The sequence below is a fragment of the Gambusia affinis genome, linkage group LG05 (genome assembly GCF_019740435.1).
Source record: "Gambusia affinis linkage group LG05, SWU_Gaff_1.0, whole genome shotgun sequence".
Classification (NCBI taxonomy): Eukaryota; Metazoa; Chordata; class Actinopteri; order Cyprinodontiformes; family Poeciliidae; genus Gambusia; species Gambusia affinis.
Window position 1 is genome coordinate 12,705,537 of NC_057872.1, and position 26,222 is coordinate 12,731,758.

Sequence of the window (26,222 nt, forward strand, 5' to 3'; positions counted from 1 at the left end):
AATACTATCTAGGTTAGGAAGATGTAGCCCACTGTCTCAAGCTGCTGTTTGCTCATTCATCACCGTGAGCTTTTCTCTGCGTTTCTGCTGACTATCGCACAACAAAATGTCCTAAAAACGGTAGAAATGAGAGTAGCCAGCTCCAAGGAATAGTGCCTCTAAAAGGAACATTTGGATAAAATTATTTGAGTTGGAAAAACGTCTTTAGCTGCTAATTTGAGTTATTTTGTGATGCTGTATTCTATGTTAAAATAGAGACTGCTTCATGGGCCTACAGTCTTTTGGCAGTGTGGTATGCCTAGTAAAGTACAATTAATTTAGCTTTCAATGTGTATGCTCAATTAACCCTATTTGCATTGCTCTAACACTCACTGACTGATATTGTTCTGTCACTATTCCTATCAATCACCCAGGTTAAAGCAATTACAGGAAACTATACACATACAGAATGGTTGTCACATGGAAAGCATAATGGTTTCCAAAAGTAATACTTTTTGAACTCATCATGATGCAACCATAAAACTGGTGGCATTTTACCGAGATGTTCTAGAAAGTAGAAAGTATGTAAGACTTTCTACTCCGATTGCCCAAAAATAAAACGAACTTGTAGAAGCTTTAAAGGTTTGCTAGAGAATGATAGTAAACAGCATCATGATGGAACTCCATTGACAGGCCAGAGATATAAATTTACTCATTTAACATTTAGACAATCTTATTTCAAAAAATAATAATTATGGGAACTCGTATTTAAAAGTATATTTTGGACATTAACACAATTGATGATTACACTTGATTTTGATATTAACTATAAAGCACTTCTGAACGTGAGGATTGATGAAGCTGGACGCCCATGAATCTACCAATTTATGGCTATCAAATTGAACAGGGCCCACTTTTCAGAATGCACGGGGCGATAAAATCTTATTTTTCCTCCCATTTCACAAATAAGCACAAAAAGTTTCATTTAGCAAGAAATCACATTGAGGTCTGAGTTTGTAACATAAATGTAGACAAGTTGAAGACGTGTGAATACTTTTACATGGCACAGCATATGGGGCGGTCACTGAGTGCTGAGATGATCAATCGGAAGTTTTTATGAATTGTTACACAATTTGAAATGAAGTTCAAACATGACAAACGCGTCCTGTCAGATTATATGCCACAACAGCCTTCCATACCCTTCCGTTTCCACGCTGCTTTTGCGTCAGCGTCGTCTGGGTCTCCCTCTGGGATCTCAGGCTGTGATGGCGGAGGTGGACGACACCGACATCATGATGAACTTCCAGGGTGATTTCCCGAAAAGCGGCAGGAAAAGCTGCCGCTACCCTTACTGCATTGTCTGGACGCCTATTCCTATTTTATCGTAAGAAGCTAATAATTCCCAATCCTGCTTTTCTAGCGGTGAACGCTGCAGCTGACAACTCTGTTGTAGCTGACTGCTATTTTTCCCCGCAAACATCCGGTCAGAGCAGATTAGTTCTCGCCGCGTGCTTTTTGCGTTCATTTGCACAGATGCATTAGATGCACAGCACAGGTCGTGTTCTGTTGAACCTGAACTGACTCATTCGTTCAATCCGTCCGTTTCCACGCTGCTTTTGCGTCATTGGTCACTGGGCATCTCTCTTCTGATTCTTTGATCATGTGACAAGACATCAACTGCAATGACAATTAGCATACAGACTTTAAAATGTTCTTGCATTTCTGTAGTTTAATTGAAAGTTTTGCTGTTAGCGCGTTCATTTGCACAGATGCATTAGATGCACAGCACAGGTCGTGTTCTGTTGAACCTGAACTGACTCATTCGTTCAATCCGTCCTGCAGGTGGGTGCTCCCCTTCATTGGTCACATGGGCATCTGCACCTCTTCAGGGGTCATACGAGACTTTGCGGGATCTTACTTTGTCTCGGTCAGTTACTCTTCTGATTCTTTGGATCATGTGACAAGACATCAACTGCAATGACAATTAGCATACAGACTTTAAAATGTTCTTGCATTTCTGTAGTTTAATTGAAAGTTTTGCTGTTAGCTAATATAAAAATATGTAATTTCCCTTTCAGGAGGATAACATGGGGTTTGGTCGACCCACAAAGTAGGTGTGATAACTAAATTCTGTTTTGGTTTTTTTTCATAGTTTCAAAAGGCTGTTAATCAAAACAACACACCAATGACTCATGTTGCAGGTACTGGAGGCTCGATGTGGATAAAGTCTGTGGTAACGGTGCAGCAACGTGGGACCAAGCAGTGCACGACGCATCGGAGGAATACAAATGCAGGCCGGTACGAGTGCATACATTATATTTTATTAATCAGAATTTATGCTGCTACAGAATTATTCACATGTCTTTTTGTTTCCTCCTCCTTGTCGCGTTGAAGCACAACCTGTGCATGGATAACTGTCATTCCCACGTCGCGATGGCTTTAAACCTGATGCGGTATGACAACAGCTCATCCTGGAACATGGTGAACCTCTGTGTGCTGTCCTTCATTCATGGGAAGCATGTGAGGTAAACTGTTCACACTCACGTCAGCCACCAGTCCTATTTGTAAACATGTACCAGTATCACTTTGTTTTTTGTCCGTGTGGGGAAACTTTTCCCTTGCAACCAGGTGGAAAGCATTATCTGGGACATTACATAACTGATGACCTATTTGATGATCGTGACATTTGTAGGCAGTATTGCATGATATATGCTCAGGCTAATATTTTGATCAGAAAGTTTGGTATGTGTTCATCCTCTGTGAAGGTAGCTCTTTTTAAAGCTTTTTGCACTTCATTTTACACAGCCCATCTATGGCGAAGATATAAAAAAAGTAGCCTGCACAAACTTTATGTGGCATACAATGATGGCCTGAGGCTCCTACTTAAAGTGCCTAGATGGAGCAGTGCTAGCCACATGTTTGTACATATGTTCCCATGTGCAGCTGCACTCAGGAATCTCATGTATAAATGTATGTGTAGATTATCTGTGTCATACAATAATATAATAGTAATTTTAGTGAACCCTGTTTTTAGTACAGTGAGATTTTTCTCAAGATTGTGGAAACATTGGCGTCATCATTTATTTGTGGCTCAGTGACTGTCATATTATTCTCTGTCTGTTTTTCTTTTTCTTTATCATTTGTGTTTACTATGGACCTCTTTTGTGTCTGGAATAAAGATTGATTGATTGATTGATTGATATAGGTAGATGTTATCATTTAGTTTGGTTAAGAGTGGTTATTCTGATGCTCTTAGTGGCCCCGTAACGCCTTCAATTGTCCTTTGTCTCTTATAGATAGGTTTTTTTAAGTTATCACATTACATAATAAGATCCTCCAACACCTGACCAGGTGAGTGATCTTCTCCCTGTAGCTGACTAACAATTACTGTGTTGTCCAGAAACCTCAAAATGTGTTGTCCTGAATAATGACTCCTGCAGTCGTTGGAACAGGATTTACAATATGAGAACACGGCCCCGAGGAGAGACAGCAGAGGAAATACCCTCGTCTGACTTAGAACCACCCAGACATTCTTGAATCTGTCACCAAGAACATCTAAAACCCTGCCAACAACAGTAGGGCACAGGTTAAAATTAGTCACTAATTTAGGAGGCAAACTGTGAGACAGGATTAAATTAAAAGCAGAAGAAAAATATAAAAAGAGCACCTGTGCATGAAAGCCAAGGTGTGTTTAAAAATGAACTTAGGAAGCGTTAAGATTTTATTTTAAACCCTTCTATCAACCTGTAGAAATTGCAAAATGCCTAATTTGTCCATAAATTAGACATTTGAAAAGCTTATTGTCTCCGTGTTTGCAAACTTTCAGCACAGATTGCTTAGCAAGTTTTCATAAAATCCAACTTATTTTATCCAATGTCTCTGGGACATGTTGGATCGTAAATTACAGTGTCTTCCAAAAGCAAAGCCGCTAATGTTTTTACTTGTTTCTCTTGTTGCAGCACGAGCTTCAACTTATTTGACTTGGACTCAGTGTGATACGTCAGAAAACAACCAACAAAGAAAGTTGCACTTAAAGTCGAGGGAAAATGATAAAGATTTCAAACCTTCTTAAAAATAGGATTCTGAACGGCGTATCAGACTTTCTATCCATTGATTGTCTTTGAGCTCAAACATTGCTGAACAAACTTTCTCTGCAGTTGTAGCTGTACGTTTTGAAGGGTTTGTCTGTACGTGCTTCCTGCATTTAGACACTGAAATGTCCATTTTGTTTCTTCTTAAGTTCTTACTTTAATTGAACACATTCTTAAAGGAATCACATCCTTTAGATCCGATGAGAGACGCCGCTTGTTTGTTCTCCTGTCTAAAAATAGAAAAGGCGGCAGCAGTCACAGCTGTTGCTCCACCATCATAGAGGGACTTTATTTGATGTGCTTTTTTTATATATTGTTTGCTGGAAATAAAAGACTCATATTTATTCAGTTGCCCCTTTTGGCCTTTCAGCCCATTAATCCTTTAACCCTCCTTTTTATCAACATTCTGCATTTATTCCTTAAATTACAAGTGAACTTTAATTTAAGATCAAAGTTCACTTGTAATTATAGTTTTTTGCCTTCGTACCTACATGTAAGAACTTCTCCTCCTTTTTGCTTTTTAACGATTGAGCTGAAGGAGTGTGGGGTGATTAAACAACTTTTAGAAATTTTATGATCACTCACTTGACGACTAGAACTAAAGAATCCCAAAAATGGCAAGGTTATTTTGTCAGATCGTATTAGTTCAAAAATAAACAGGTTGAATTAATTTTCTTCGTTGACTCAATATCACTTTCCTTTTTATTTCTTGTAGATAAAATCCTAACGCCTTCTATGTTGAGAAAGCTGAGAGATTACAAATAAAAAGGGACACAGAAGGATTAGTAAAATGTGTGTGAATATGTGTTTTAGAAGGAGCCTAAACTTAGACATCAAGCATAAGGCGTCTTGTTTTTCGACGCGTACACACTGTCTGGAAAAATGCCCCGCTGCCGGAGTCCGGCTCCATTAAGAGACATATGGCACAGAGAACCTCCACCCTCCCCCTCATTATTCTCTGCTGACCCACATAGAGAACAATACAGCCACAGTTTGTGCTGCCGCTTCCCAAACACTCCCACAGCAAAGGAGTCTTGGGCAATTCATCACTGACGGTGGCGCTCCCCTCTGTGCCACCGCTGGAGGTCACCTCTCAGCTGGATGGTTTGGAAGGACGCAGGTCGTGGAGTCTCTGGGGATTAAAATTGTTGTGTCCTTTAGATTCTACTAGTAGGGCATCTGTCATAAGAGATGCTTGTAGGTGTTGTCTTTAATACACGGTCTGTCTTTTCCCTCAGCTGGGCAGCTGTCCTGAAGACCTGGCTCCCCTTCGTCATGCTCTGTGGGGTCCTCGCCACGTTCATCCTGACTCTGAACCTACAGTAATACAGCGAGCGGCACCAGGAGAGGGCTTTAGTGATGCTGTATACACTGTCACTGACATGAATGGCGTGTGTTTTGATGGGACGTTCGCAAAAATATCGAATGGAACGACTCGTTATGTTGAATTTAAGGAGCTTACTTGTTGTTTTCAAAGGATTTGTATCATTATTTTTTGCAGCTTTACCTTATCATTTGTGTCCAGTGTTGCAGTTCCCGATAGTTTTATTAAATCACATGTGCAATATCAAAAAAATATATAAAACAGCATAAAGGAGGGGGGTGAAAGGCACAGTTCTGCTCAGAACGCAACCAAAGGTTGCAGAAGAGTGATAATTTAAACCTGGAATCCCCAACCCTGACATCAGCACGTGGCGCAATGTTCACCTAGTACAAAAGCAGCAATGGCAAAATTAACAGCAAAAGTTTGAGATCATAAAGTGAGGAAGTACATAGGAATTTATTCATTGATTTATCCATTGAACTGTGGGAAGTCAGGTGACATTTTACCTGTGAGCAGCAACTTGGAGACCTACCAAACAGGGATTTACCCAGGGATTTAAAAGCTTTCTGAGAGTATATTTTCTCTGCAGTAGTGAACGAATGCTAGTGGTAGAAACTGTAATGTGAAACACTAACATTCAGGCAGCCTTCAGACAAATGTAATTTCTACTTTGGTTCTGGCCAACATTGTTTCTTGGATGTGCACAGGCATCCATTCGCATGATCCTCCAAACAACTCACCAGAATAGCCTACTTTATCTCGCCTTTATCCATATAGTCAGCTTGTGTTTACTATATTACTTTAATATAGTTATGAAAACATTACTCTGAGGACAGCATCTAGCTCTGTCTGCAGTTATTTAGCACCCAACAAAATGTTTATCCCTAAAAGTCACTTGAAATTATTACTAATGGGTGGAGGTGAAAATGCTGATCTGTAACCAAGACTACAGCTGCAGTCAAGCACTCTTGTGTAAAGATACGAGTGAAGTAAATATCACAAGTAAAGTACACGGAAAACATTTGAACAGACAGATTAATCTGTGGACTTTAGCACAAGTTTTGACTATCAGTACATTAAAAAAATAACTAGGATCTAAAGATATATAAAGATATTAAGGATATTATAACTAAAATCAAGGATTATTATTATTACAAGCAGTGGCCAATTTAAAAAGCGTATTTGCTTACCTGATAAACCTTATGCTGTCCAAGCTTTGGCATGAACTGTGCTGTGTGGCCATCTCTCATCTCTGGGTTGAAATCAGATCCCGAATATTTCATAATGCTGGGCCAAACAGTGTTTTCAGTGGAGAAACTGTTTGTTTTTTTGTTTTTTGTTTAAATTAATCTTTTTTACTTCCAACCCTCTTCTTCCCTGCAGAAATCATCTCTTTAGCAGATGTGCTCACTCTGTCTGTTTTTGTGTGTTGCCAGTAAGAATCTATTCATTCAATATATTTCTGTAAATTTTTTATGAAGAAGTCAGTCTTTGTCCTCAGTATAGGAGTAGTCCAACAGACTGGCTTAAGAAAATACACTTTAATTCATAAATATTTGCCTCCTATTTCTAGGAGGGGAGTGGCTTTAAATGCTTTTGTGTTCTCAAAACGTTCTTTTAAAATAATTTATCTGCTATAAAAAGCTGGTTATTATTTATTTAAGTCTTATATTTTCAATATTTATTAATCTTACAGCTCTAAAATGTGACATCTGCCCTTTATGTAACAGTTTTGGTTTGTTTTGGTACGGTACAATACAGAGTCTGCTAATCTTTTCTCATGGTCGTAATTTTTTAAAGGTTTTGTTAACCTATAACATGCTGTATGCTTCACTTTCTCTATAATACCCCACTGGGGAGCGGTGAGATGCATTTTTCATGAGCGACAGTGATGAATCCGTTTCTGCGGCGCCGAAAGTTGACTCCAGTGATGAATCGCTATAAAATGACTTTGAAATCTTAATGCTGACAGTTCTCATCAGTTCTTTTGTGAGTGAGATGTGAGTCGCTACCAAAGATAGAATGATGTGGGGGGAAAAAAACTTGGGAGTGTCCTTGTCTGAATTTGTCTAAATTATTTATTCATTTATTTGCAAGCAAATACTGAATGCTCTCTTAACTTTGCAACCTGGAATGTCACTGGAGCATTCCAGGACTATGATCAGATATGTGTAGGTGGAAAGCTATCCACCTACACAGCTACTGTTTAAGAATTGTTGTGTATATATTTTTTTGTATGTTTCGCAAGTAATTGTGGATATTCTCCCACTGTGTCCTCTGTCAGATGGTTGTGTAGGTCAGTGGCTGTGGGCGCTCTAGTCTAATCGTCCTCTGTACCTTTAAGGGAACCACATACCTTTTTTTAGCAAGCAGATTCAGTTCGATAGGAGCAACCATCAATTTGTGGGAACCCTTATTCCCACAGTGGAGCAGATGAGAAGGCACTACTGCTGGAACAAGCAGCCCTTGCCACTAATGCAGCTTCAGTTTAGCATTTGAAGGAACAGGTCAAATTTTTCTCTGCTGTCATTTTCATCTGCAACTTCTTTGTTTCCAACTCTGCAGACATGTGCATTTTGGCAGCTTGTGTTTTTCTAGGAGTTCTCCTTTTACTTGCACCCTCGCAGTGCTTGGCGTGTCCTTTTGGCTGTGAATGTTTTGCGGTCACCCGCACGGTGAAGTGTGTCTCTAAGGATCTGCTCGTAGTGCCACAAAACATTCCAGGATCTACCCGGAATGTCATCATCACAGGGAATAATATACATCAAGTCGGACCAGATTCGTTTACAGAACTCCAGAATGTCACTAACGTCATTTTAAGCAATAACAGGTGAGAATGTCGGTGTCATGTTTTTCAGTTGTGTAATTGATATTTGGTTAATGTAACTAACTTTGTTGGTGTGTGTATATAATAAAGAAATAATGGCTTTTGTCTGTGGCTGTGTTTGTTCCTTTAAAGATGCTATATGTGTTATTCAGCATTAGAATGGCATCAAAATGTCTAAGAGCGGTTGTCACAGTGTTAGTCGTCTTCTCAGGATCACAGAGTTGGCCTCCCACACCTTTGCCAGCCTCACCAGCCTGCGCTCTTTGGACCTCAGTGGTAACCAGCTGGCACTAATCCACCCAGAGGCGCTCAGCATACCTGGAAGCCCCCTTCAGGAGCTCAACCTGAGCCACTCGCTGCACAACTTCACCGCCATGACCGACCTGGCCACGGCTCTCCGCTGGGGCGGACTCTGGGGGCTCCGCCGCCTGGACCTTTCTGGAAACCTCCTGACACTTCTCCCGCCTGGCATGTTCTCCCACGTTCCCAGTTTGCAGCAGCTCTTGCTCAGGAACAACTCCTTGGTGGCTGTCTATGCAGGGACCTTTTCCGGCATGGACCATGTGGAGACCCTGGACCTGACGCACAACAACTTTGAGGCGTTCAGGGTCGACGCACTTCAAGAACTAGAGAGACTTGGCAACGCTCAGATCTTTCTCGGTAATAACCCATACACCTGCTCCTGTGAGAGCCGAGACTTTGTGACCTGGCTGAATAAAACCAGAGCCCGGGTGGATGCTGACGCGGTCAGATGTGCATCACCGGAGGCTTTAGCCGACACCCGGCTGCAAGGGCTCACCGTCCAGGCCATTGGTTGTGTAATTCCAGTCCTGGCTGAGGTGGCTGACCTCACCTTGCAGACGTCATACGTTTTCCTGGGGGTGGTGGTGGGCTTTGTCGGCATGGTTTTTCTCTTTGTGCTGTACCTGAATCGAAATGGCATGAAGAAGTGGATCATAGAAACGAGGGATGCGTGCAGGGACGTTCTGGAGGGCTATTACTACCGCTACGAGATAGACTCTGACCCTCGGTTGGGTCACATCACGGCCGGCAGCAGCAGGTCACAAAGGCATTTGGGACAAGCGCTGTCCCAACAGTTGCCAAATGACACGTGTATAGTCCAAACCCCGACAGATACCTCTCTTGCTGTAAACTCATGATCTTGGAGTTTCAGTGAAAGAATAAAAGATACAAGTGCATTTTTTTTTAATTAATTACGATACCATCCAATAATTTATTTAGTTTGCAAATTCAGTTCAAAAAGTAAAAGTCACATTCATTCCCAAGAGTGAAATGTGCCGAGGGGTTATTTGTTAAATTTTTTATAATTCTGAAAAATGTTGACAGGTTTCCACAATCAGCGTTAAACTGCAGAAAGGTCACTGCAAGAGAAGCTGGCTGCTTTGTCCTAGCATGTCAAAATGTGGAGAAACAACAGGAACAGCAGCACTCTCTTTCATAAAAAAAGAAAGTACATTTTATATTTTATTTGAAAATCAAGGAAGGAAGGAAGAAAGGTCAGGATTGCTGCATTGTTGCAATAATTCATGCAAAAGGAGCCCCAACAAAGCCTTGAGTGGGTATACTGCACAGTACACGAAGAATCTTTATGAAGCCAAAATTTCTGTATAAAATTTTTTTTTTTCATTTATGTTAAGTAATTTTCCAATTTTCTGAGAACTTGACTATTGGGTTTTAACTAGCCGTAAATCATAATCATCAAAATCGAAAGAAATAGGTGGTTGAAATCTACCACTTGGGGTGTAAATTACCTGTAGAGATGCACTCTTTAAATTAAATTATTTAAATAACCTGAAGAATATATAGAGAGGTGTACTTTTAGAATTTCAAAAATATTTATACTTGCTGTGTATCTTTGAAACTTCACCAAAAAGAGTGCCTTTGTGTTAGGCACATGAAAATAATCTGTAGATAGTTTCTGCTTTTTAGATAAACACTCTTGGTTTTAGTAATTGTTTATTAGATAGTCTTAGCGTGATAACTACACACATTTGGAAACTCCACTACAGATAGCATTGATGGCAGCTCAGAAGCATGGAAAATGCATGAAAAAGCATAACGTATTAAAATGTGTCTTGTATTATTAATACTGTTGTAAAGTTTTGAAGCAAAAAGTTCTCGGATGACATATTTTGTCACATTTGTCTTTGTTGCTTCACACGTAGCACAACATGTTATTTGAAGTACATATTTCTGTTCCAAATAAAACATTTCTTTATTTATATTTAATTTCTACGCTCCCTTATTGTGACTGGAGTCCAGAATGGCGATCTATGGGAAATCATTTGTTTTCCTCCATGTGGCGTGTTCCCACTATTACTGCTCAAAGAGTGTGTGATTAAGTGTCTGCATTCAGTGGAAATAGGACAAAATGAAAGATGTTGTTTAGAAACACACCTGCTGGCTCTGCAGCTGTGCACCCCTGTGAGCATGCCAGGCCTGCCTTGTATGTGTGCGCATTAATTACAACGGTGGTTTCCAAAGTTCCTCCGCTCCTGACCTACAAAATAGTAGTTGCCAAAGCTTGTGACCCAGACAACTGAAGACCACAAATATTGATAATAACCAGTATCGGTATTCAACAGTAGGATGGATAATTGCAACACTGATGGCCTCTATAAAGCGTCCGTCATTAACTGGTGTTTCTATCACTTTTATACAATCCCCTCCCTCTCAAAAGTTTTTATACAACTTTATTTCCTCACATTTTTCACTTTAAAACCATAATTTTTAGTGTGTTTAAGTTTTGATTTTTTCCTCTTTGCAAGCAAGTTTAAGCAATTGTTCTGTGGCTCAAGTAGGTGAACAATTTTCGTCCTGGATAAAGAAAAACACTCCAAGCTAGTGTTGTGAATTTAGATAAACCCTTCTCTCATGAAGGTGGTATACATTTCTGTTGTTGTTTTTTTTTCTTTTTTACTTACCAATGCTGGGCTTTTCGAAATGAACTTGAAGGAAATGCAGCTCACACTGACGTCTTTTAAAGATACTCTGATCAGGGTTGAACAAAAGATTTACACATAGCCTACTTTCCAGGTAGAAACTTTGGATATTTCATACAGAAATTGACGCCGCGTTTTCCTTCAAAGCACACACTGAGTGACTGCTGAGTGTGTGTGTGTGTGTGTGTGTGTGTGTGTGTGTGTGTGTATGTAGGTGTGTGTGTGTGTGTGTGTGTGTGTCTGTGAAGTGAAGATGACCGTAAGCTAGGCCTGTCCATTTCCCTTCGCTATAAACTTGACTGTGTCTCCTTTAACCCTCTAAACTAAAGGATTAAACAAAGATTTGACTGCAATGGCCAAAATTATATTAATTTGGCTTTGAAGTTATATTAATTGAATCTTTTATTTTATTTTTCAGAAAAGGAGATAACAAAAAAGATTTTTTTGGCTATTTTGCAAATATGTGTTGACTGTAAGCCATTATAATTTCGTATCAGACAGTGGTGTTTATGTACCACGTCGTCTGCAACCACAACATTGGTCGCAATACTCATCTTGGATCATTTTGCTTTTTATAATAAATGTTCATAAGAACCATTTATATAGCGTAAATAGAGGTTACACATTTTTTTGTTTCTTTGTTTTTATGTTATTTTTTGTGAAATTTATTGTTGCGTTAACCTCCTTTTTTTGTCATTTGACCCTTTTTTTTTTTTCTTTTTTTTTTTGCTCTGTACCTAAACATCCGCCTCAGGTGACGTCAGCACGCACCTGTGGGTGGGTCCCCTGCTGCGGTATTAGCTGTAGCCGCAGGTGATAGCCAAGTACTGGGAAACGCTCGGCAGCTCCGGGGACTCGCTTTTTCCTTTTTTTTTTTTTCTTTTTTTTTTTGACCAGAAGAGACTGTTTGGATGTGCTGGGTGATCTTGTTCGGTGGCGGCGCCGGACTCCGAGCTTCGACTGTTTCATCCTCGCTTGTTGGACGAAACAGGAACTCACCTGGAAGTCCCCGGTCCTGTCGACACTTCGTCCCAGTTTGAGGCGCTAGCAGCAGGAGCTGCGTCGGTGTGAGACTTCCGCGGTTCTCTCACCAGCGAGCACAACCACAAGTGTTTCTGCTTATGCGGTAAGTGGAAGCTTTGCAAGTGAAATGAGGAGCAGTTACGTATAAAGGGGGCTGATTGCACAGGTAGTCTGGACCTAAAGGGAACACCCCAAAATCTTCTGTGAAGGCAGCAATCAGCGCACCCTGTTGTATTCATATCGGATTTTTTTTTAACTCCTTAATTTATCAGATCTCTGAAAGCTCTGGAGTTTTATTCTTCAAATAAAATGAGTTATTGCATACATAAAAGTGCAAAACAGTGGAAGAAAGCATGCAAACAACCAGAAAGTGCTAAGCTAATAAAAATAGATCATATTAATTAGAGAACCAGAATGAAAGGTAGAACTAGGGGAACTATCTAGAAGCATCTCTCATATATACATATATATAAAAATAATGTAAAATACACACATAAACACGACAGCTTACTTATACATAACCGCAAATAAAGCATTTGTTTAATTTGTAATGAAAAGTAGTTATATAATATGCAATACAATATAAACAAGTATAAAAGTAAAAAGAGACTTTAACTGTTAAGATGAATTTAAAAGTACAGTAGAATCTAATAAAAACATGACTTTTTTAAAAAAAAATCATATTAAAACCAAAAATCTAATATGCAAAGTAATGCCCTTTGACCACATTGCAATAATACATAAAAAGCATTTAATAAAAAATGCTTTTTTTAATTATTATTATTATTAAAAAAGCATTTTCTAATAAATTTAAAGAGTTTCAAAAACAAAACAAAAAAACCTGAAATGCAATACGATCAAAAAAGTAAATAAAATGACATTTTCATATAATGAAATCAAAAACATCAAATATATTACATTAAGTTAATCATATTCAGAGTACTTTAAAACTGCAATTGAAAAATATAGAATATAAAAGACTAAATATTGTTCAAAATGCATAATTAAGAAAACATAATGGCTTCACCAGACCGGTACGAACAAAGTAAAACAAAACAAGCAAAAACATAAAAATGTTAAAACCCAATAACATTAACCATCAAACATAAATAAAACAATACATTGTTTATTCATGATGAAATCAAAGTTGGTTGTATTCAAATCAAAATGCAGTGTTTAAATAAACAAACTGCTTTGGTTACGTAGAGTATCAACACATTTAGTATTTCTGTTAGATCAAAGCACAAATATAGAAGGAGATTGACGTTCTGCTCTAAAGTGTTTTTCTCTGCAGGTCTGTTTCATTTATATAAAGTAGTAATGTCCACTAACTTGCATGGCTCCCTTCCCCTCTGCAGGCCCCGGGCGTTTTGAGCCATGCCTGGCCACAGCTCAGGGGCTCCCCAGACGTCCCGCCACTCAAAGCAGCACACCTCCACCTCTCAGGGCAACCACAAACCAAGTCGAACTATATACCGGGAGAGCACGGGCTTACCTGACCTCAGGGACCTTCATGGGGAACATTTCCGCGAGCACCACAACGACCACCCCCGGCATTCGGATAGCAAGAATGGCCCCAGTAGAAGATACCCGCGAAACGGCACGGCCCGAGGCTCAGAGACTATAGGATTTATTCCAGGGTCGGCTGACAGCGCGCCGGCCAGCAGGCCCTCATGTGGCTCCTGCCCCTCTATGGGCTGGAGTGGCTGCAAGGCCTTGCTCTGCCGTATGCTCAATTGTGGCTGTTGTGGCAGCCGAGAGCCCTCTCTGCCCGTTAACGAGAGCTCAACAGACCACCCACCCAAATCAGGCGGTGAGCCTTCTAACGGCATGGCTCTGACCAACCCGACCTGTGGTGTCTCCATGGAGCCCGGCAAGCCCACCAAATCTGCCAGGTTACCCGCCAACGAAAGTTTTCGTTACCAAGACGTTCGTTTTAGAGGCGAGATTGTATATTATCCAGTGAATCCTTCCAAACGGACCCGTCCTCCCGCAAAAGGGGAAAGCCAGAGACCCATCAGCAACACCAGCCTCCTGTCCAACGACTGCTACGACTTGGACGACCCGTGCGACAGCACAGACGTTGACTCTCTTATCAACAAGAAGCTCTTGGAGCTGTACGCCTTCCATCAGATCGTAGAGCTCGCCAAGTGTACGTCCGATTCCTCGTTCTCCCGCAAGACGAACGAGATAAGCGACCTTATCCACGACATTGCCCAGAACTACAACCTGGAGGAGCAGGAGGCTGAGTGCAAGCTGGTGCACGGGGTCATCCGCATCAGCACGAGGAAGGCCAAGAAGAAGGCCAGCCACCAGTCGACGGGGCAGCGTCCTAACGGCAGGAACGACGGGACTCTGCCCGATAGCGGCAACGAGACCATGACCCAAACCTTCATGAGCAGTGATTGTAAGAAAATGGCAACACATGTTTTTGTTGTAGTTGTATATAAAAAAAAAAATGCTGCAAAGATTTATGATTCATTTAGGTATTTTGCAGCCCGGAGGTTGCAGAATACCAAATATTGGAAACATCTGACCCGTCGTCTCCCAGTGACTCATAGTCTGTTGGAACCTTGCAGTCTTTGTTGAGCTCAGAGTTGTAAGCCTCAACACACTAGACATTTTCCAGGCAATGGCCTATTTGCAATCAGTTAATCTGGGGCAAGTTGAAACATGTACGCATGTTTTGCCAAAACACTGAAGTAGCAAATGACCAGATTATTTCTACCTCTTAAACTCATAACAACGCTGGTGGTGGCACCCTGTCCGCTTGTCTTCATTGTGTCCATCTGGTTTCCCTTCGCAGTTCCAGAGGTGAAAGTGTCTGAGCAAACGCCGTCAGACGAGCTGGCGAGGCAAATGAGACAATACGGCTCAAGAAGTGAGTACATTTGGGGAATTTTCCACCAGCGCATAGACACTTGTGTGACTTTTTCTTTTTTCCGTTTGTTTTTTGGAGGGGGTGTTAAAAACACCGAAGGAATTAAAGCTATCAGGATCTAAAGTTATTCCCTCTTAGTTTCTTACTGTTCTGATCTTAGAGGGATAATTTCCCCCAGTCTGTGGGACCCATTGTGGCCACTGCAGCTGTAGGCATCTTCTCAACTTCTCCCTCGTTTTTTTTTTTTCAGTAACACACCTCACCTTACCTAGCAAAGTGCTGCATTCCTGCCCTTTTCTTCACATATTACAATTCTCAACCAGTGAAAAGCTCCCCCCCTCCAGCTCTGCAGTCATGCTACACAATCTGCTTAAGCAGCAGATTAAGCCACATTAAATACATGTCCCCTGATTTATTATGTCATTTTAGCAAACAACTCGGGTTACAAATGGATTACAGTGCAACAGGCACTTTTTTCCCCCTCCCTCCTCACTCTTATGTGAAGAGGTTGCTGAAGGGACTGGGTGTCCTGTTTCATGTCTTTGAATGAGGGTACAGCACATTGTGTTTCCATAACTTTCACAGTGAGTCCTGGGAATGGATCAGCGGCTTGGGTTAAACTCGGTGCCCCTTAACCCTTTGGTGCTAGTATACAATGGCTGCTGAAGTATTCATAACTTTTGAACATTTGCTTTGTCACAAACCGTTGTGGGTTATATGTGATAAAGTGGTTCATGGAAACACCATGCTGTTGGGATGCAGGGAAGCTAAATGGATGCAGCTAAAAGTATATCCAATGTCCTCAAATGTATAATCTGGTCAAGAATAGCATTAAGAAGAGAACTAGGTCTGGGGGAGCTTTACAGGTTCAAAACCTGAAGGACAAGTTTAGCTGATTTAGTAATAAATTGTAAGTGGATTCAGATTTCAATTATGACACATGGTTTTTTTGGTGGTTTTTTTTTTTTGCTTGTTCTGTGTTCAGTAGATCAGTGGAGTTTGGTTGTGTACTGATTCAGTGACTTTATTAAATGACGACAAAGTGGGGGCATAAAAATAAAAAGTTATGTGTGATCAGCACAGAAATTCTAGATGTTGTAGAAGCCCACCCCCTGAGTTCAGAGGGTTATGCAGATGTTGAGGAATGGAGCCTTGAGGAGCCCAAGATGTGTTATATATTTTTGATTAGAATTTATTTATTACTTATTATGTGTTTATAGTTCTCCATCTAAAGGCGAGTATTTAAGGTTCTTCACAGCTGATGGACAATTTATTAGGGAAAGGTTGTGACACATTGGTGGGCCTGTCAACAATAGTAAATAATGTCTGGGTCAATTCAGTCAAAGCTACAGTGGAATAGTTTGGAACAGATTAAAATTAACTTAATTAAAAATGTTAAACAAGTTAATTGTAGGGTCTGTAAGTAATTAATCAAGTTTGACTTGACAATCACATATGGACAAACTAAGCAACATTCTCTATTCAAACCCCAATTTTGCTGGTAAATTTTTTTAAATGATCTCCACAACAAAGATATTGTTTATCATCCATTATTTAGTGTATTCAGCCTTTGGATTGGGGCAAAGTGTTATTATAGCTACTCAGTTTTCAAGTGTTTCAAAAAGCTCTGATCATTCGTATAACTCCTTCGAAGGAAAAAAATTTCCTCTGAAATGTTGAGCGAGGATGCTGACCTTACCATTGGTTGTCTGTGAGTGCTGCTGTTTGTTTTTTTGTTTTGTTTTTTTTTTGCTGATGGGCAAATGTTTTTTTGTCGTACAGCGTCTGACAGTTTTTGTAAAAGCAAAGTGTAACCTACAGTGGGCCAAGAGAAGCCATCGCTGTTGTTTGCTGATGTCACTTGGGCGTCAGATTTATGGGCGTACAAGAAACACACCAATGCGTAGGTTCTGCTTGAACCTATGCCGCTTTTGAAATAAAAAACTTTAAAAGAAACTCCATTAATTACATTAACATTTTTAACACATTTAAAAACTGTCGTTAATCAATCAAAATTAACACGTTAAAGTCCAGGAAATAGTTTAGATCAAAGCACAGTTGTTGTTAAATCGAAGCGTGAGTTTATGGCAAAACTTAACTTGCTTTTCACCCAGTCTGATGGAACTTGGACTATTTTACAAAGACGACCCAAAATCTCAGTCTCTGGAGGCAGAATACAGAATAATGCTGTGTGTGGTTGTGTACAACTTTGTGGAGTTGAATACTATTGGCTTTTCTATGTGGAATTGTTTTTGAACAAAGTGCCATTTCTCCTCTGCTTCACAGCTTTGCTCTACTCTGTTCATTTATCACATAAAATCAAAATACAATAAGTTGAAATTTGTGCTTTGAAAATAAGTGGAAATGTTCAGGGAATCCACTCTGTATTAATTTCTCCCCCCCCCCCCTCCCTTACTTTCTCTTCTAGCATATTCCTCCAGCACTTCCACAGCCTACTCTCCCTACCAGCACGACACCGGGACAAACTCTTCAGGAGCTCCTCTGCTGATTTGAAACGCTACGCAGAGAATCAAACGTCTATATGCTGACAAATCATGTAGCCTCTTTTCATTGGTACTGTTACTGAGCAGAGCACCTTTATCCTACATGGGTAGAGTTCTCCTTACATTGGTCGAAATATTTTTTCATCTTTCCTTTAAAAACGACCAAAAGAGGAGCTTTTTTGCTAATATTTTGTCATTTTCTCATGGCAGAGGGATGTCAGTTTTTTGTTTTTCTTTTTGCTTTTTTTTATCAACGCAGTGTTTGAGGTTTAGACCGTCCTCATTCTTGTCTTTGTTTTTGTTTATACAAGTTGTCTTACCTTGCATGTACAGCTTAATGTCTCCCACCATTTCGCTCGATTGCTGAGGGACTCTTTGGTTTGTTTCACCTGCAGACTGTATTGTGAAAAGCCATATTTTGATGTACATATTAAGTCAATGTTGCTCTTTAACCTTTTGGTTTTGTTTTGTTTTTTTTTCTATATATGTGATACAACAATTCATGTTTTGAACAAAATAAAAATTTCAGGCATTCTTTTTAAGCCTTTTGTTTTACTAAACGCGTTGGTGACATCCAATACATGCTGCCTTTCTAATATCGGCAACGCATTGTAAAATGAAGATCAAACCGAAATCTGCTCGTAACAACTTCCTCAGTTTCAGCGTTTCTTTCCCTACGTCGACAAATGTTTCGGTAAAGTTTTCTCCCTGGCCCACTTTTTCTTCATCTCTGGGATTGTTGTCAGGCTCACCTCCCCGAGGTCAGTGTTGCAGCAGGCAGGGTTTTTCCGCCCTCAGCAAAAGACGGAACTCGTTTGGCTGGTTCTGACTCAAGGGAAATAAAATCCAGGGGGTTTGTCTTTGTCATTTATTGCAAAATGAAGACGGAGCACGAAAAACCAACCCGATTTCACGAATCCGTCCCGATTATGTTTGGTGGCGATACTTTTTTTCGTTCCGGAAATTTTAGATCCTGTTGTTCTATTATGATCGAGGCCAAAAAAATAAGTAAATCTAAGGCTAAATCTGTTAGCTGCTGGTACTTAGAACCATTTTGCGTCTTGTGTTGTAAAACAGCACATCTTTCGGACTGCATAATAAAACTGCTCCAGAACATTCTTTTGATTTCCTTTGGAAGCAGATGAGAAGAGCTTTCGGTTGTCATGTAGAAGCAATGCTTGCTCCACAAAGCTTAAACACAACATGTAATTATCTCTGTTTTTTGTGTCTGAATTCAAGCTTTTCAGGCTTTTTTTTTTCTTTCTTTCTTTTTTCCCCTTCTGTTGGTGTTGCAGTTTTCCTGCATAACCCCGTTTCCTCTGGCTCACTGCCCCCACCGGCACATTCCTGTTTTACCTGCACAGGTTGTCATGTAAAGACACACAGTTTCACAACTTGCATACCAAACAGTGAGATGAGTAAGGACTAAGTAGGCCTGTTCCTTATAAATCACAGCATTCACACTGTTGAGGTTTTTTTTACGACCGTGTTTTCCTGTCGACTGTTACACGTCGTTCCTTACTTTCGCGGATTAAATTGAGGAGGGGAAAAAAAAGTTGACATTGTTCAGAAGGAGAGTAAATTAAAGAGCGATTTTCAGGAAGCTACTTACTGGGACAAAAAAAAAACAAAACGATTCCATCATTTTCCATGAGAGGGAGACACAGGACCATTGTTAAAGTTGCATCAATAACCACGTGCATTATTGTGAAGTGGAAGGAAAATAGTAGGAGGTTTTCATTATTTAACATTTAAAATCCGAAAAGTGCACTTTGCATTCAGCCCCCCCCTTTTCATACAATACCCTTCAATATACAAATTCGGCAAGAAGAAAACCATAAGTAGCTCCGTTTGTTTTTTGTCACAAGCCATGCAGGAGACAGAGCAGACACAGAAGAAGCAGCTTTGGTCAGCAGAGGCCAAAATATCTGTGGTAAACTAACGCAACTCACCAACCTGAATAAACCCATCTACAGAAAACATGTTACTGAGGCTGCGAAAGACTCGCAACTGGGGCAGAGGTTCACCCTCCAGTCAGACGATGATCCTAAACACTCAGCTGTGATAGAATGGTTTATATCACAGCATATTCATGTGTTAGACTGGTGCTGTCAAAGTCTAGACCTAATTGTCCAGTTAAGAATATATTGCAAGACTTTAAAAAGATGACGTGATGTTCACAGATTTGAACTTTTTTAAAACTTTTGAGCTGTTCTGCAGAGAAGAGTGCAGGAAACGTTCAGTCTTGTGCAAATCGTCTTGGAATCTTGTCGCCTCAAACAAATTTCCAGATGTTTTTGAAAGGATGTACAAATTCATGTCACACTTTTTGCGTTTTTTTTTTATGAGCAACTAACATAAAAGACCACATATTACTTTCTTTCCTCTTCATAAATATGCATTACTTTGTGTTGTTTTGTCACACTGAAATTTATGGTTATAGCATGTGGTTTCAAGTGGGGTGATTAATTTTGCAGGGTAATGTACCCTGAATCTTACAGTTTTAATTTGTTACAATTTTTCCAGATGATCTAAAGAAGTGGCGTGAAAACGTTCAGATTTGTGCTTTTGGACACACTCAGAAGAATTTTAAAACGTTTTTGTTGCGCAATAGTTGAGCTCAACATGCCAGAAATGATGGATCTCAGAGTGAAAGGAGTGAGGGTGTCATGGCAACCAATGAGCGTCACTAGTGAATTCATGTACAAAAATATATTTATTTCAAGTCTTCATTTGAAGCAAACAACATTTATATACAACAACGAGGCAACAGAAAAGGTCAAGTATACTGTGGAAAGACAACGCTTTCTTTTTAGTGGAGGATTTCTGCTTAGTCTGGACTAAAGTGACCTCAGCTTCTTGAAAAATGGAAGCAGGTCCTAATCCCGTGTAGAAAAATAACTGTTTCTCTTGCCGATTTTTTTTTTTTTTTTATTATTATTTTGGGGGGTGGGGTTGCAGCATTGAAGGGCTGTAATAATAAAAAACAAACAAACAGATGATCGCTTTGCAGATTGAAGGACAGCTACGGATTTCTGCAGAAGAGCATGTCGACCAGCAGCTCCAGCAGGTTGGCCTGGCCAATCACAGGCCGGAAGAAGAGCTCGGTGATGAGGCTGGGTGTGATGCCCTGCAGCATGGAGGCTGTGAGGAGGATCCGAGCGAAGCGCTCCTGGTGGCCCGGATGTAGGAGCTGGACCACCTCGCTCAGGGCGTGCTGAGCTTCCTGCTGCAGCCCCTCTACAAACAGGCCTGCCTGTAACTCTGGCACATCTGTTGTTAAAATAAAAGGGAATATTTTTTTTAGGAATCATGTACTTTTTTGTGTGTTTGTTTGTTGTTGTTTTTTTGCATACTTGAAAGTGACTAACTCCAGTGAGTGCCTACCTGGATTAAATATCGTGGTCCCTTTCAGATACGCGTACTCCTTCGGGCTCAAATCCAAGCTCCAAAACTTTTTCAGACAACACCTCAGCTTGCTGACGCCCGCCATGGTGGGCTGCTCCCTCTCCGTCTCCGGACTCTCCTGGCGATTCAGGAGGATCTTTTTCAGCATGCTGTCGGCCGGCACGTCCGTCACGTCGAAGTTCACATGCTCCTGGGCCAGACCCAGAATGAAGAGCGGTGCCCAGCAGCTTTTGAGAAGGGCGTACTGGTCACCCGGCGGCAGCTGCTTGAAGGCCGGTAAGTTTCTCATGAAGTGCACGGTTTTGACCAGGACCGCGGAGGCCTCCTTGCAGACCTCCGAGGGTCTAACCAAGCACACTGTCCTTCGCACCTCGCAGTTGCACCTGTGAGGAGCCGAGCTGTGGTGGAAGGTGTCTTGGCTCGGGCCGCCCTTATCCATTTGGCTCAAGATGTTGTAGAGGATAGGATTCAAAAGCCTGTCGCCGCTGTTGGAGCAGTCACACCTGCTGTCCATCTTTTCTGACCAGGATGTTTGGTCTCTTCGGGTGAACAGTCTGCGCTCTCTCTCTCTCTCTCTCTCTCTCTGCCTGAGCTGCTGAGTGTTACTGCTTCCTCCTGTCTGCCTTTACTTATAAAGCCACCCTCGCCGCCTCCCGCCTCCTTGTTGGACCTTGAAATGTCAATACACTCTATGTGAAAAACAACCATGCGCTCTGCCAGGTGACTGCTAGAACAACCCTGGGAACCAGATAACGCTTTTCTCAATGAAAAGTAGCTGCTGGAGTAACACATGGACATCATGAGGGATTGGCCTTATCTGAAAGCCGGTGTCATTAACCCAGGCAGTACCAAGCTACCAAGGACTGCAGAGGTAATCAGCCTCCCACTGTGTCACTGCACCCGCCACCTTAACACCTGTGGGGCTGGAAGGAGGCCAGAGCACCAAAAAAAAAATAAAATAAAAATGGGGCCAGTGGCCTTTTGCATTATGTCCTCATTAAGTGCCCTTTTATCTAAATAAACATTTAATCTGGAAGCAACCGGGGAATTTTTCAGACTTGTTTTGAGAAAGGTGGAAATCAGGAGTTGTTGCAGCTTCCAGCGGAAACGCCATCATGTCAAGTGAAATCCCAGGAGGCGTTAAATCGAACGTTTACACACCTGCAAAATTCATGAAAATGGCTAAAAAAAAAAAAAAAACCTGCCAGAGCAGCAGAAATAGGTCGAAAAGGGGGAGAAAAAAAAACAGTTTTTGCTGATTCCTTTCCCTCTTAAGGACATAACTTCCACTTCAAATAATAAGAGAGAGCTTGTTGACATGTCAAATGAGATCAAATTGTCCAGTAGTTTTTGAGGTATCTAAATGTAAAATTAAGAGACGCTCAGCATGCATCCCATCTGTTAGTCAGCTGTGGGTTTGACTCTTTTCTTTCATCTCTCTTCTCTTTCTAGATACTGCGCAGTGCAACAGTGATACATAGAGCCAAAGGCAAATACAACTGACTAATAGTTGGCATTATTATGAAGTGAAGGAAGAGTCCAATGGTGGGAGAAATTCAGAATATAATGCTAAACACCCCAGATGATACTATATTTTAAAAAATGACATCAGACAAAACTTTGACTGTTTCAGATCAGTCACAATTCCTCAAATTATTCTCTTTCCTAAATGCCTGATTCATGGGTCAAACACTTTATGTTTCCCTGGAATCATGTTGGAATTATGCTCCCCTCCACCACAGGGCGTGTTCTTGAGTGATTTTGTAAAATGCATGGCTTTTCTTGTTGCTTTTAGAGTACTAACCTCTTTCTCTCTGAGCGGCATTTCAGCCCGTGCTGATTATTCTCTCATCAGATTCACGAGATATTTTGCTTGTATTTTTTTCACACACAAAACAAAGCGTATTTCTGGGTTTCAAAGGTCCCTGAACAGTCTGAAGATGAACCGCTGAACAGATGAAGCCTTCATTCTTCTGTAAATTCCACCCATAACGAACCGGAGGTTCACAGTTTTCTTTCCTAAAATCCTGGCGTTTTGATTGTACATTGATTTCTCAAAAGAAACAGTGAGTTTCAAGTGTTGCCTTAAATAACAAAAACAGGTGTGCCTTGGTCTAACTGTGCTGTGAATTAATCTATCAGAAACTTTAAAGCGGTGATGTCACCGGAGCGTTCCCATGTAAGGCTTAGTAATCTTGATAAATGTAAATTTAAAAACTAATAAATTTATTTATTTATTTATTTATTTATTTATTTATTTATTTATTTATTAAAGTTTTCCACAACCTGATCAAACTTCACTGATCTTTGGTATTGCTATGTAATACCAAGGATGGGTTGTGTCAATGATGTTGGCTTTCCACTGAAGGTTTGTTGACTTCAGATAATGTTAGCCTTCTACCTGCTACGTGGTGAGTGGAAGCTGCTGTTAGGCTGTTTTCACATTTACACTTCGATCAATGACAACTTTGTAAATGGACATTGTTCAGCTGCTTTTAATTTTTATTTTACATTTAGTTATTTTTAATGCAAAATTAGCTAAATATAAAACTAATTATTAAATCAGGTATTGCTATGATTCTTAGGTGTTTGGACATTTAGTTTTAGTTATTCTTTCTTTTAGTTTCTTGTTCATTTCCGTTTTATCTTATTCCTTGTCTTGGCTCAGTCAGTCTTATTGTTTGTGTTTTGGTTGTGTCTTTTTAGATTTGTGTTTCTTTCTGTGTACGGTTTTATTATGTTCGGCTTTCTTCCCCCCCATCTCGTTTCCTTTGGCCTTGTTTTCTCCCCTCATTAATAACTAGTTAATTAGTTAATTGTTATTAGTTCTCCTGGTTCTTTTGTCATTTCCACTCCCTCCTCTATTCAGCTTCCTGATGTCATTGTTCTCCTCTGGCTCCTTTCGTTACATTTCATCTACTTTCCAGGTTCCTACGGTTCGTCATTTGAAGTTCATTGTTTATTTCTTTATTTAAACTTCCATCTAACTTCACTCTGCACTTTGTCCTCTTTTAAAATCCACCCATTACGACAGGTATTGGTATTGTTGGCATTGCGGGCAGGAGCAATGCAGCAAAGTCCTGGTGGAAAAATCGTAAAGCTGGTCAGCTGGGCATGCCTCAAACATGGCAGGTGGATGGGTTTGCTGACTTTGAACTTAATGAAATAAAGTGGATCTTATTCTATCACACTATTTCCTTCCACTTTGCATTCATATGCTCGCATACAGCTTTCTGCAAACATCCGATTACTTCATCAAATCTTCTTTCAGCTGAAAAGTCGTTAATTTTCCCTGTGATTTAGGCCTTAATATAACCATAACGCAAATTTTGTGTGGGAATGTGTGTAACTGGTCTTAAGGTAATTATCTAATTTTCACAAACAACATCATGTGGGTGATCATTGTCGTTGTACATGTGTGAATAAGTTAAATAAATAAACTTTTCAACAACATTCTGATTTAAAAGGATGGTGTTGGTTATACGCAACGTGGATGTTGTTATTCTAAAATAATCAAAACAGATTAAAAAACATTAATTAGATCATGGAATTTCTATTTATGGTTTCTGTGACAGGCAACGCAATGTCCCACAGTCCTAATTTATTATCCTGCCTGTGCCTGGCACCGAGGGGGGAATACGATAAGCAAATGACTTTATTATGATCTCACATAAACAAAACGGTAACAGATGCTTCTTCTTTTTTTCTTTTTTTTTTTTTTTTCAATTCGGACGTTTAGCTCCTCGGTCGATACACATGAAAAATGTTTATGCCTTGGTTAAATGGCACAAAAAGGTTTTTTTTTGTTGTTGTTTTTTTTTAACTTGGGGTGTTGCCCAGAAGCTTTAAAGTGTTGCAGAGGGGAAGTTCCAGGAGAAGAGGTAAACTGTGGAGCAGCGAAGTCAAGGTCAGTCATGTAGTGTAAAACTGCAATAAAGAGATTAGACGCCAGACACAACTGGCAGCACCAGTCACCGAGTGTTTGCCTTACTTCATTACTCTCTCTACTCATTCCCAGGTGCGCCATATAGGGGGGAAAACCTATGACAATTCCAAGGAATTGTCATAACATATTTTGTCATAACAAAAGGGCCCCCTGTTGTTATGAGAACAGGGGGCCCTCCACTTTTTTTTTTTTTTTTTGTTCATAGAAATTTTAAGAAATGGGGCCCTGTCAATTACAAAATTAATTACATTGTGTTTTTTTCAAATTGTTTCTAGCAGCAAAAATTAAATGTTACACGTCCCAGTCCCAGACCAAGAAGCACACATTTGCCCTGAACACGCCCCCGGATCTGCATGAAATGGTTCGTTCCTGCCTAGCGCCTTGACGGTGACAGTGTTCAGCAGCAGTCAGTAGAAAGCAAGAACGACTGTAGCTGTTACTGTGTTGCTAAGAAAAAGGAAAAAAGTTTGGTTTTCAAAAAATAGAGACAGAGAGAGAAAAAGGTAAAAGCGTCCATTTGTAACCCAGTTCTTCCTCCGAGAAAGGTGAGTAGACTGTGTGAGATTATCAACCATTTAGCATAAATAGCTCAGCTTCAGACCATTGTTTGCCTCCATTTCGCAAGCATCTAATAAATTAAGGAAATAAATTACCAACATATTCATATATTTAACTTGTCCCTTTACCTTTTTACCACACTTAACAGATGAGTCAGTCAGCAGCAGGTCCAACCCACGTCTCTCCTGACCTGCCCTCTGCTAAGTGAAATAAAAGCTGCAGTATGTCACTTTTATATAAATAGATATTTTTCTCATATTTTTTAAAACTGTTATTATGTTGTGACAGTATGGTATGAGAGATAATTTGTGAAAAATCTATTTCCTCTGCCTTCTCCCAGTGCTATCTAGAAACAACTAATCAGAGACAGGAGAGTTTTAGCGCTGTCAATCACAATCTCATGCGGCTGCTCATCCCTATGCTGCTGCTAACTCAGCCTGCTGTGAATGCTCAGTCTACCAATGACAACAGATAAACATTTTTCCTGTAATGATAAGTTGTTTCTCCACCATTAGCACATTTAGCAGTGAGTGAATTAGATTGATTGACAGCGCTAAGACACTCCTCCTGGTTCTGATTGGCTGTTTTGGTCGGAACGTCGCATTACTTTAGCCAGCAATAGTAGCTCAGGAAAGAGGGGGAGGAGATTGATTGTTTGCACAGATTATCTGTCTCATATTAAACTGTCACAACATGGTGACAGCTTTAACAAATATGG

General features: G+C 40.3%; 4 protein-coding genes across 5 annotated transcripts; 3 read left to right on the forward strand and 1 right to left on the reverse strand.

Annotated features, from left to right (window-relative positions):
- Window positions 1-988: 988 nt before the first annotated feature.
- On the forward strand, window positions 989-8,325 carry LOC122830794 (transmembrane protein 222-like). Its single transcript, XM_044116476.1, has 6 exons — window positions 989-1,363; window positions 1,822-1,906; window positions 2,058-2,089; window positions 2,181-2,277; window positions 2,374-2,504; window positions 5,309-8,325. Exons 1-6 carry the CDS (start codon window positions 1,131-1,133, stop codon window positions 5,394-5,396), a joined length of 666 nt encoding a protein of 221 aa, XP_043972411.1. The 5' UTR covers window positions 989-1,130; the 3' UTR covers window positions 5,397-8,325.
- LOC122830793 (trophoblast glycoprotein-like) lies at window positions 7,962-9,722 on the forward strand. Its single transcript, XM_044116474.1, has 2 exons — window positions 7,962-8,224; window positions 8,433-9,722. The coding sequence occupies exons 1-2, from the start codon at window positions 7,962-7,964 to the stop codon at window positions 9,379-9,381; spliced, it is 1,212 nt and encodes a 403-aa protein (XP_043972409.1). The 3' UTR covers window positions 9,382-9,722.
- A 2,166-nt stretch (window positions 9,723-11,888) lies between these two features.
- Window positions 11,889-17,882, forward strand: kdf1a (keratinocyte differentiation factor 1a). 2 transcript variants are annotated; one of them, XM_044116478.1, is made up of 4 exons: window positions 11,889-12,310; window positions 13,566-14,614; window positions 15,014-15,088; window positions 17,517-17,882. In XM_044116478.1, the coding sequence occupies exons 2-4, from the start codon at window positions 13,585-13,587 to the stop codon at window positions 17,600-17,602; spliced, it is 1,191 nt and encodes a 396-aa protein (XP_043972413.1). In that variant the 5' UTR covers window positions 11,889-12,310; window positions 13,566-13,584; the 3' UTR covers window positions 17,603-17,882. The 2 variants fall into 2 exon arrangements, with proteins under 2 accessions (XP_043972413.1, XP_043972412.1); XM_044116477.1 differs by lacking the exon at window positions 17,517-17,882 and having other exon boundaries at window positions 13,566-15,082.
- A 2,407-nt stretch (window positions 17,883-20,289) lies between these two features.
- nr0b2a (nuclear receptor subfamily 0, group B, member 2a) lies at window positions 20,290-21,613 on the reverse strand. The gene is made up of 2 exons (XM_044116479.1): window positions 20,980-21,613; window positions 20,290-20,865 (listed from the first exon to the last, which is right to left on the reverse strand). The coding sequence occupies exons 1-2, from the start codon at window positions 21,512-21,514 to the stop codon at window positions 20,618-20,620; spliced, it is 783 nt and encodes a 260-aa protein (XP_043972414.1). The 5' UTR covers window positions 21,515-21,613; the 3' UTR covers window positions 20,290-20,617.
- Between the last annotated feature and the right edge of the window lie 4,609 nt (window positions 21,614-26,222).

What these genes read in the sequence shown, in the direction of transcription:
- LOC122830793 (XM_044116474.1), top strand. Translation starts at nt 7,962, where the DNA reads ATGTGCATTTTGGCAGCTTGTGTTTTTCTAGGAGTTCTCCTTTTACTT. An exon ending in GTCATTTTAAGCAATAACAG is followed by an intron (nt 8,225 to 8,432) that starts GTGAGAATGTCG and finishes TCGTCTTCTCAG; the next exon opens with GATCACAGAGTTGGCCTCCC.
- kdf1a (XM_044116477.1), top strand. Translation starts at nt 13,585, where the DNA reads ATGCCTGGCCACAGCTCAGGGGCTCCCCAGACGTCCCGCCACTCAAAG.
- nr0b2a (XM_044116479.1), bottom strand. Translation starts at nt 21,514, where the DNA reads ATGGACAGCAGGTGTGACTGCTCCAACAGCGGCGACAGGCTTTTGAAT. An exon ending in GACCACGATATTTAATCCAG is followed by an intron (nt 20,866 to 20,979) that starts GTAGGCACTCAC and finishes TTTTAACAACAG; the next exon opens with ATGTGCCAGAGTTACAGGCA.
- LOC122830794 (XM_044116476.1), top strand. Translation starts at nt 1,131, where the DNA reads ATGACAAACGCGTCCTGTCAGATTATATGCCACAACAGCCTTCCATAC. An exon ending in ACGCCTATTCCTATTTTATC is followed by an intron (nt 1,364 to 1,821) that starts GTAAGAAGCTAA and finishes TCCGTCCTGCAG; the next exon opens with GTGGGTGCTCCCCTTCATTG. An exon ending in GGGTTTGGTCGACCCACAAA is followed by an intron (nt 2,090 to 2,180) that starts GTAGGTGTGATA and finishes CTCATGTTGCAG; the next exon opens with GTACTGGAGGCTCGATGTGG.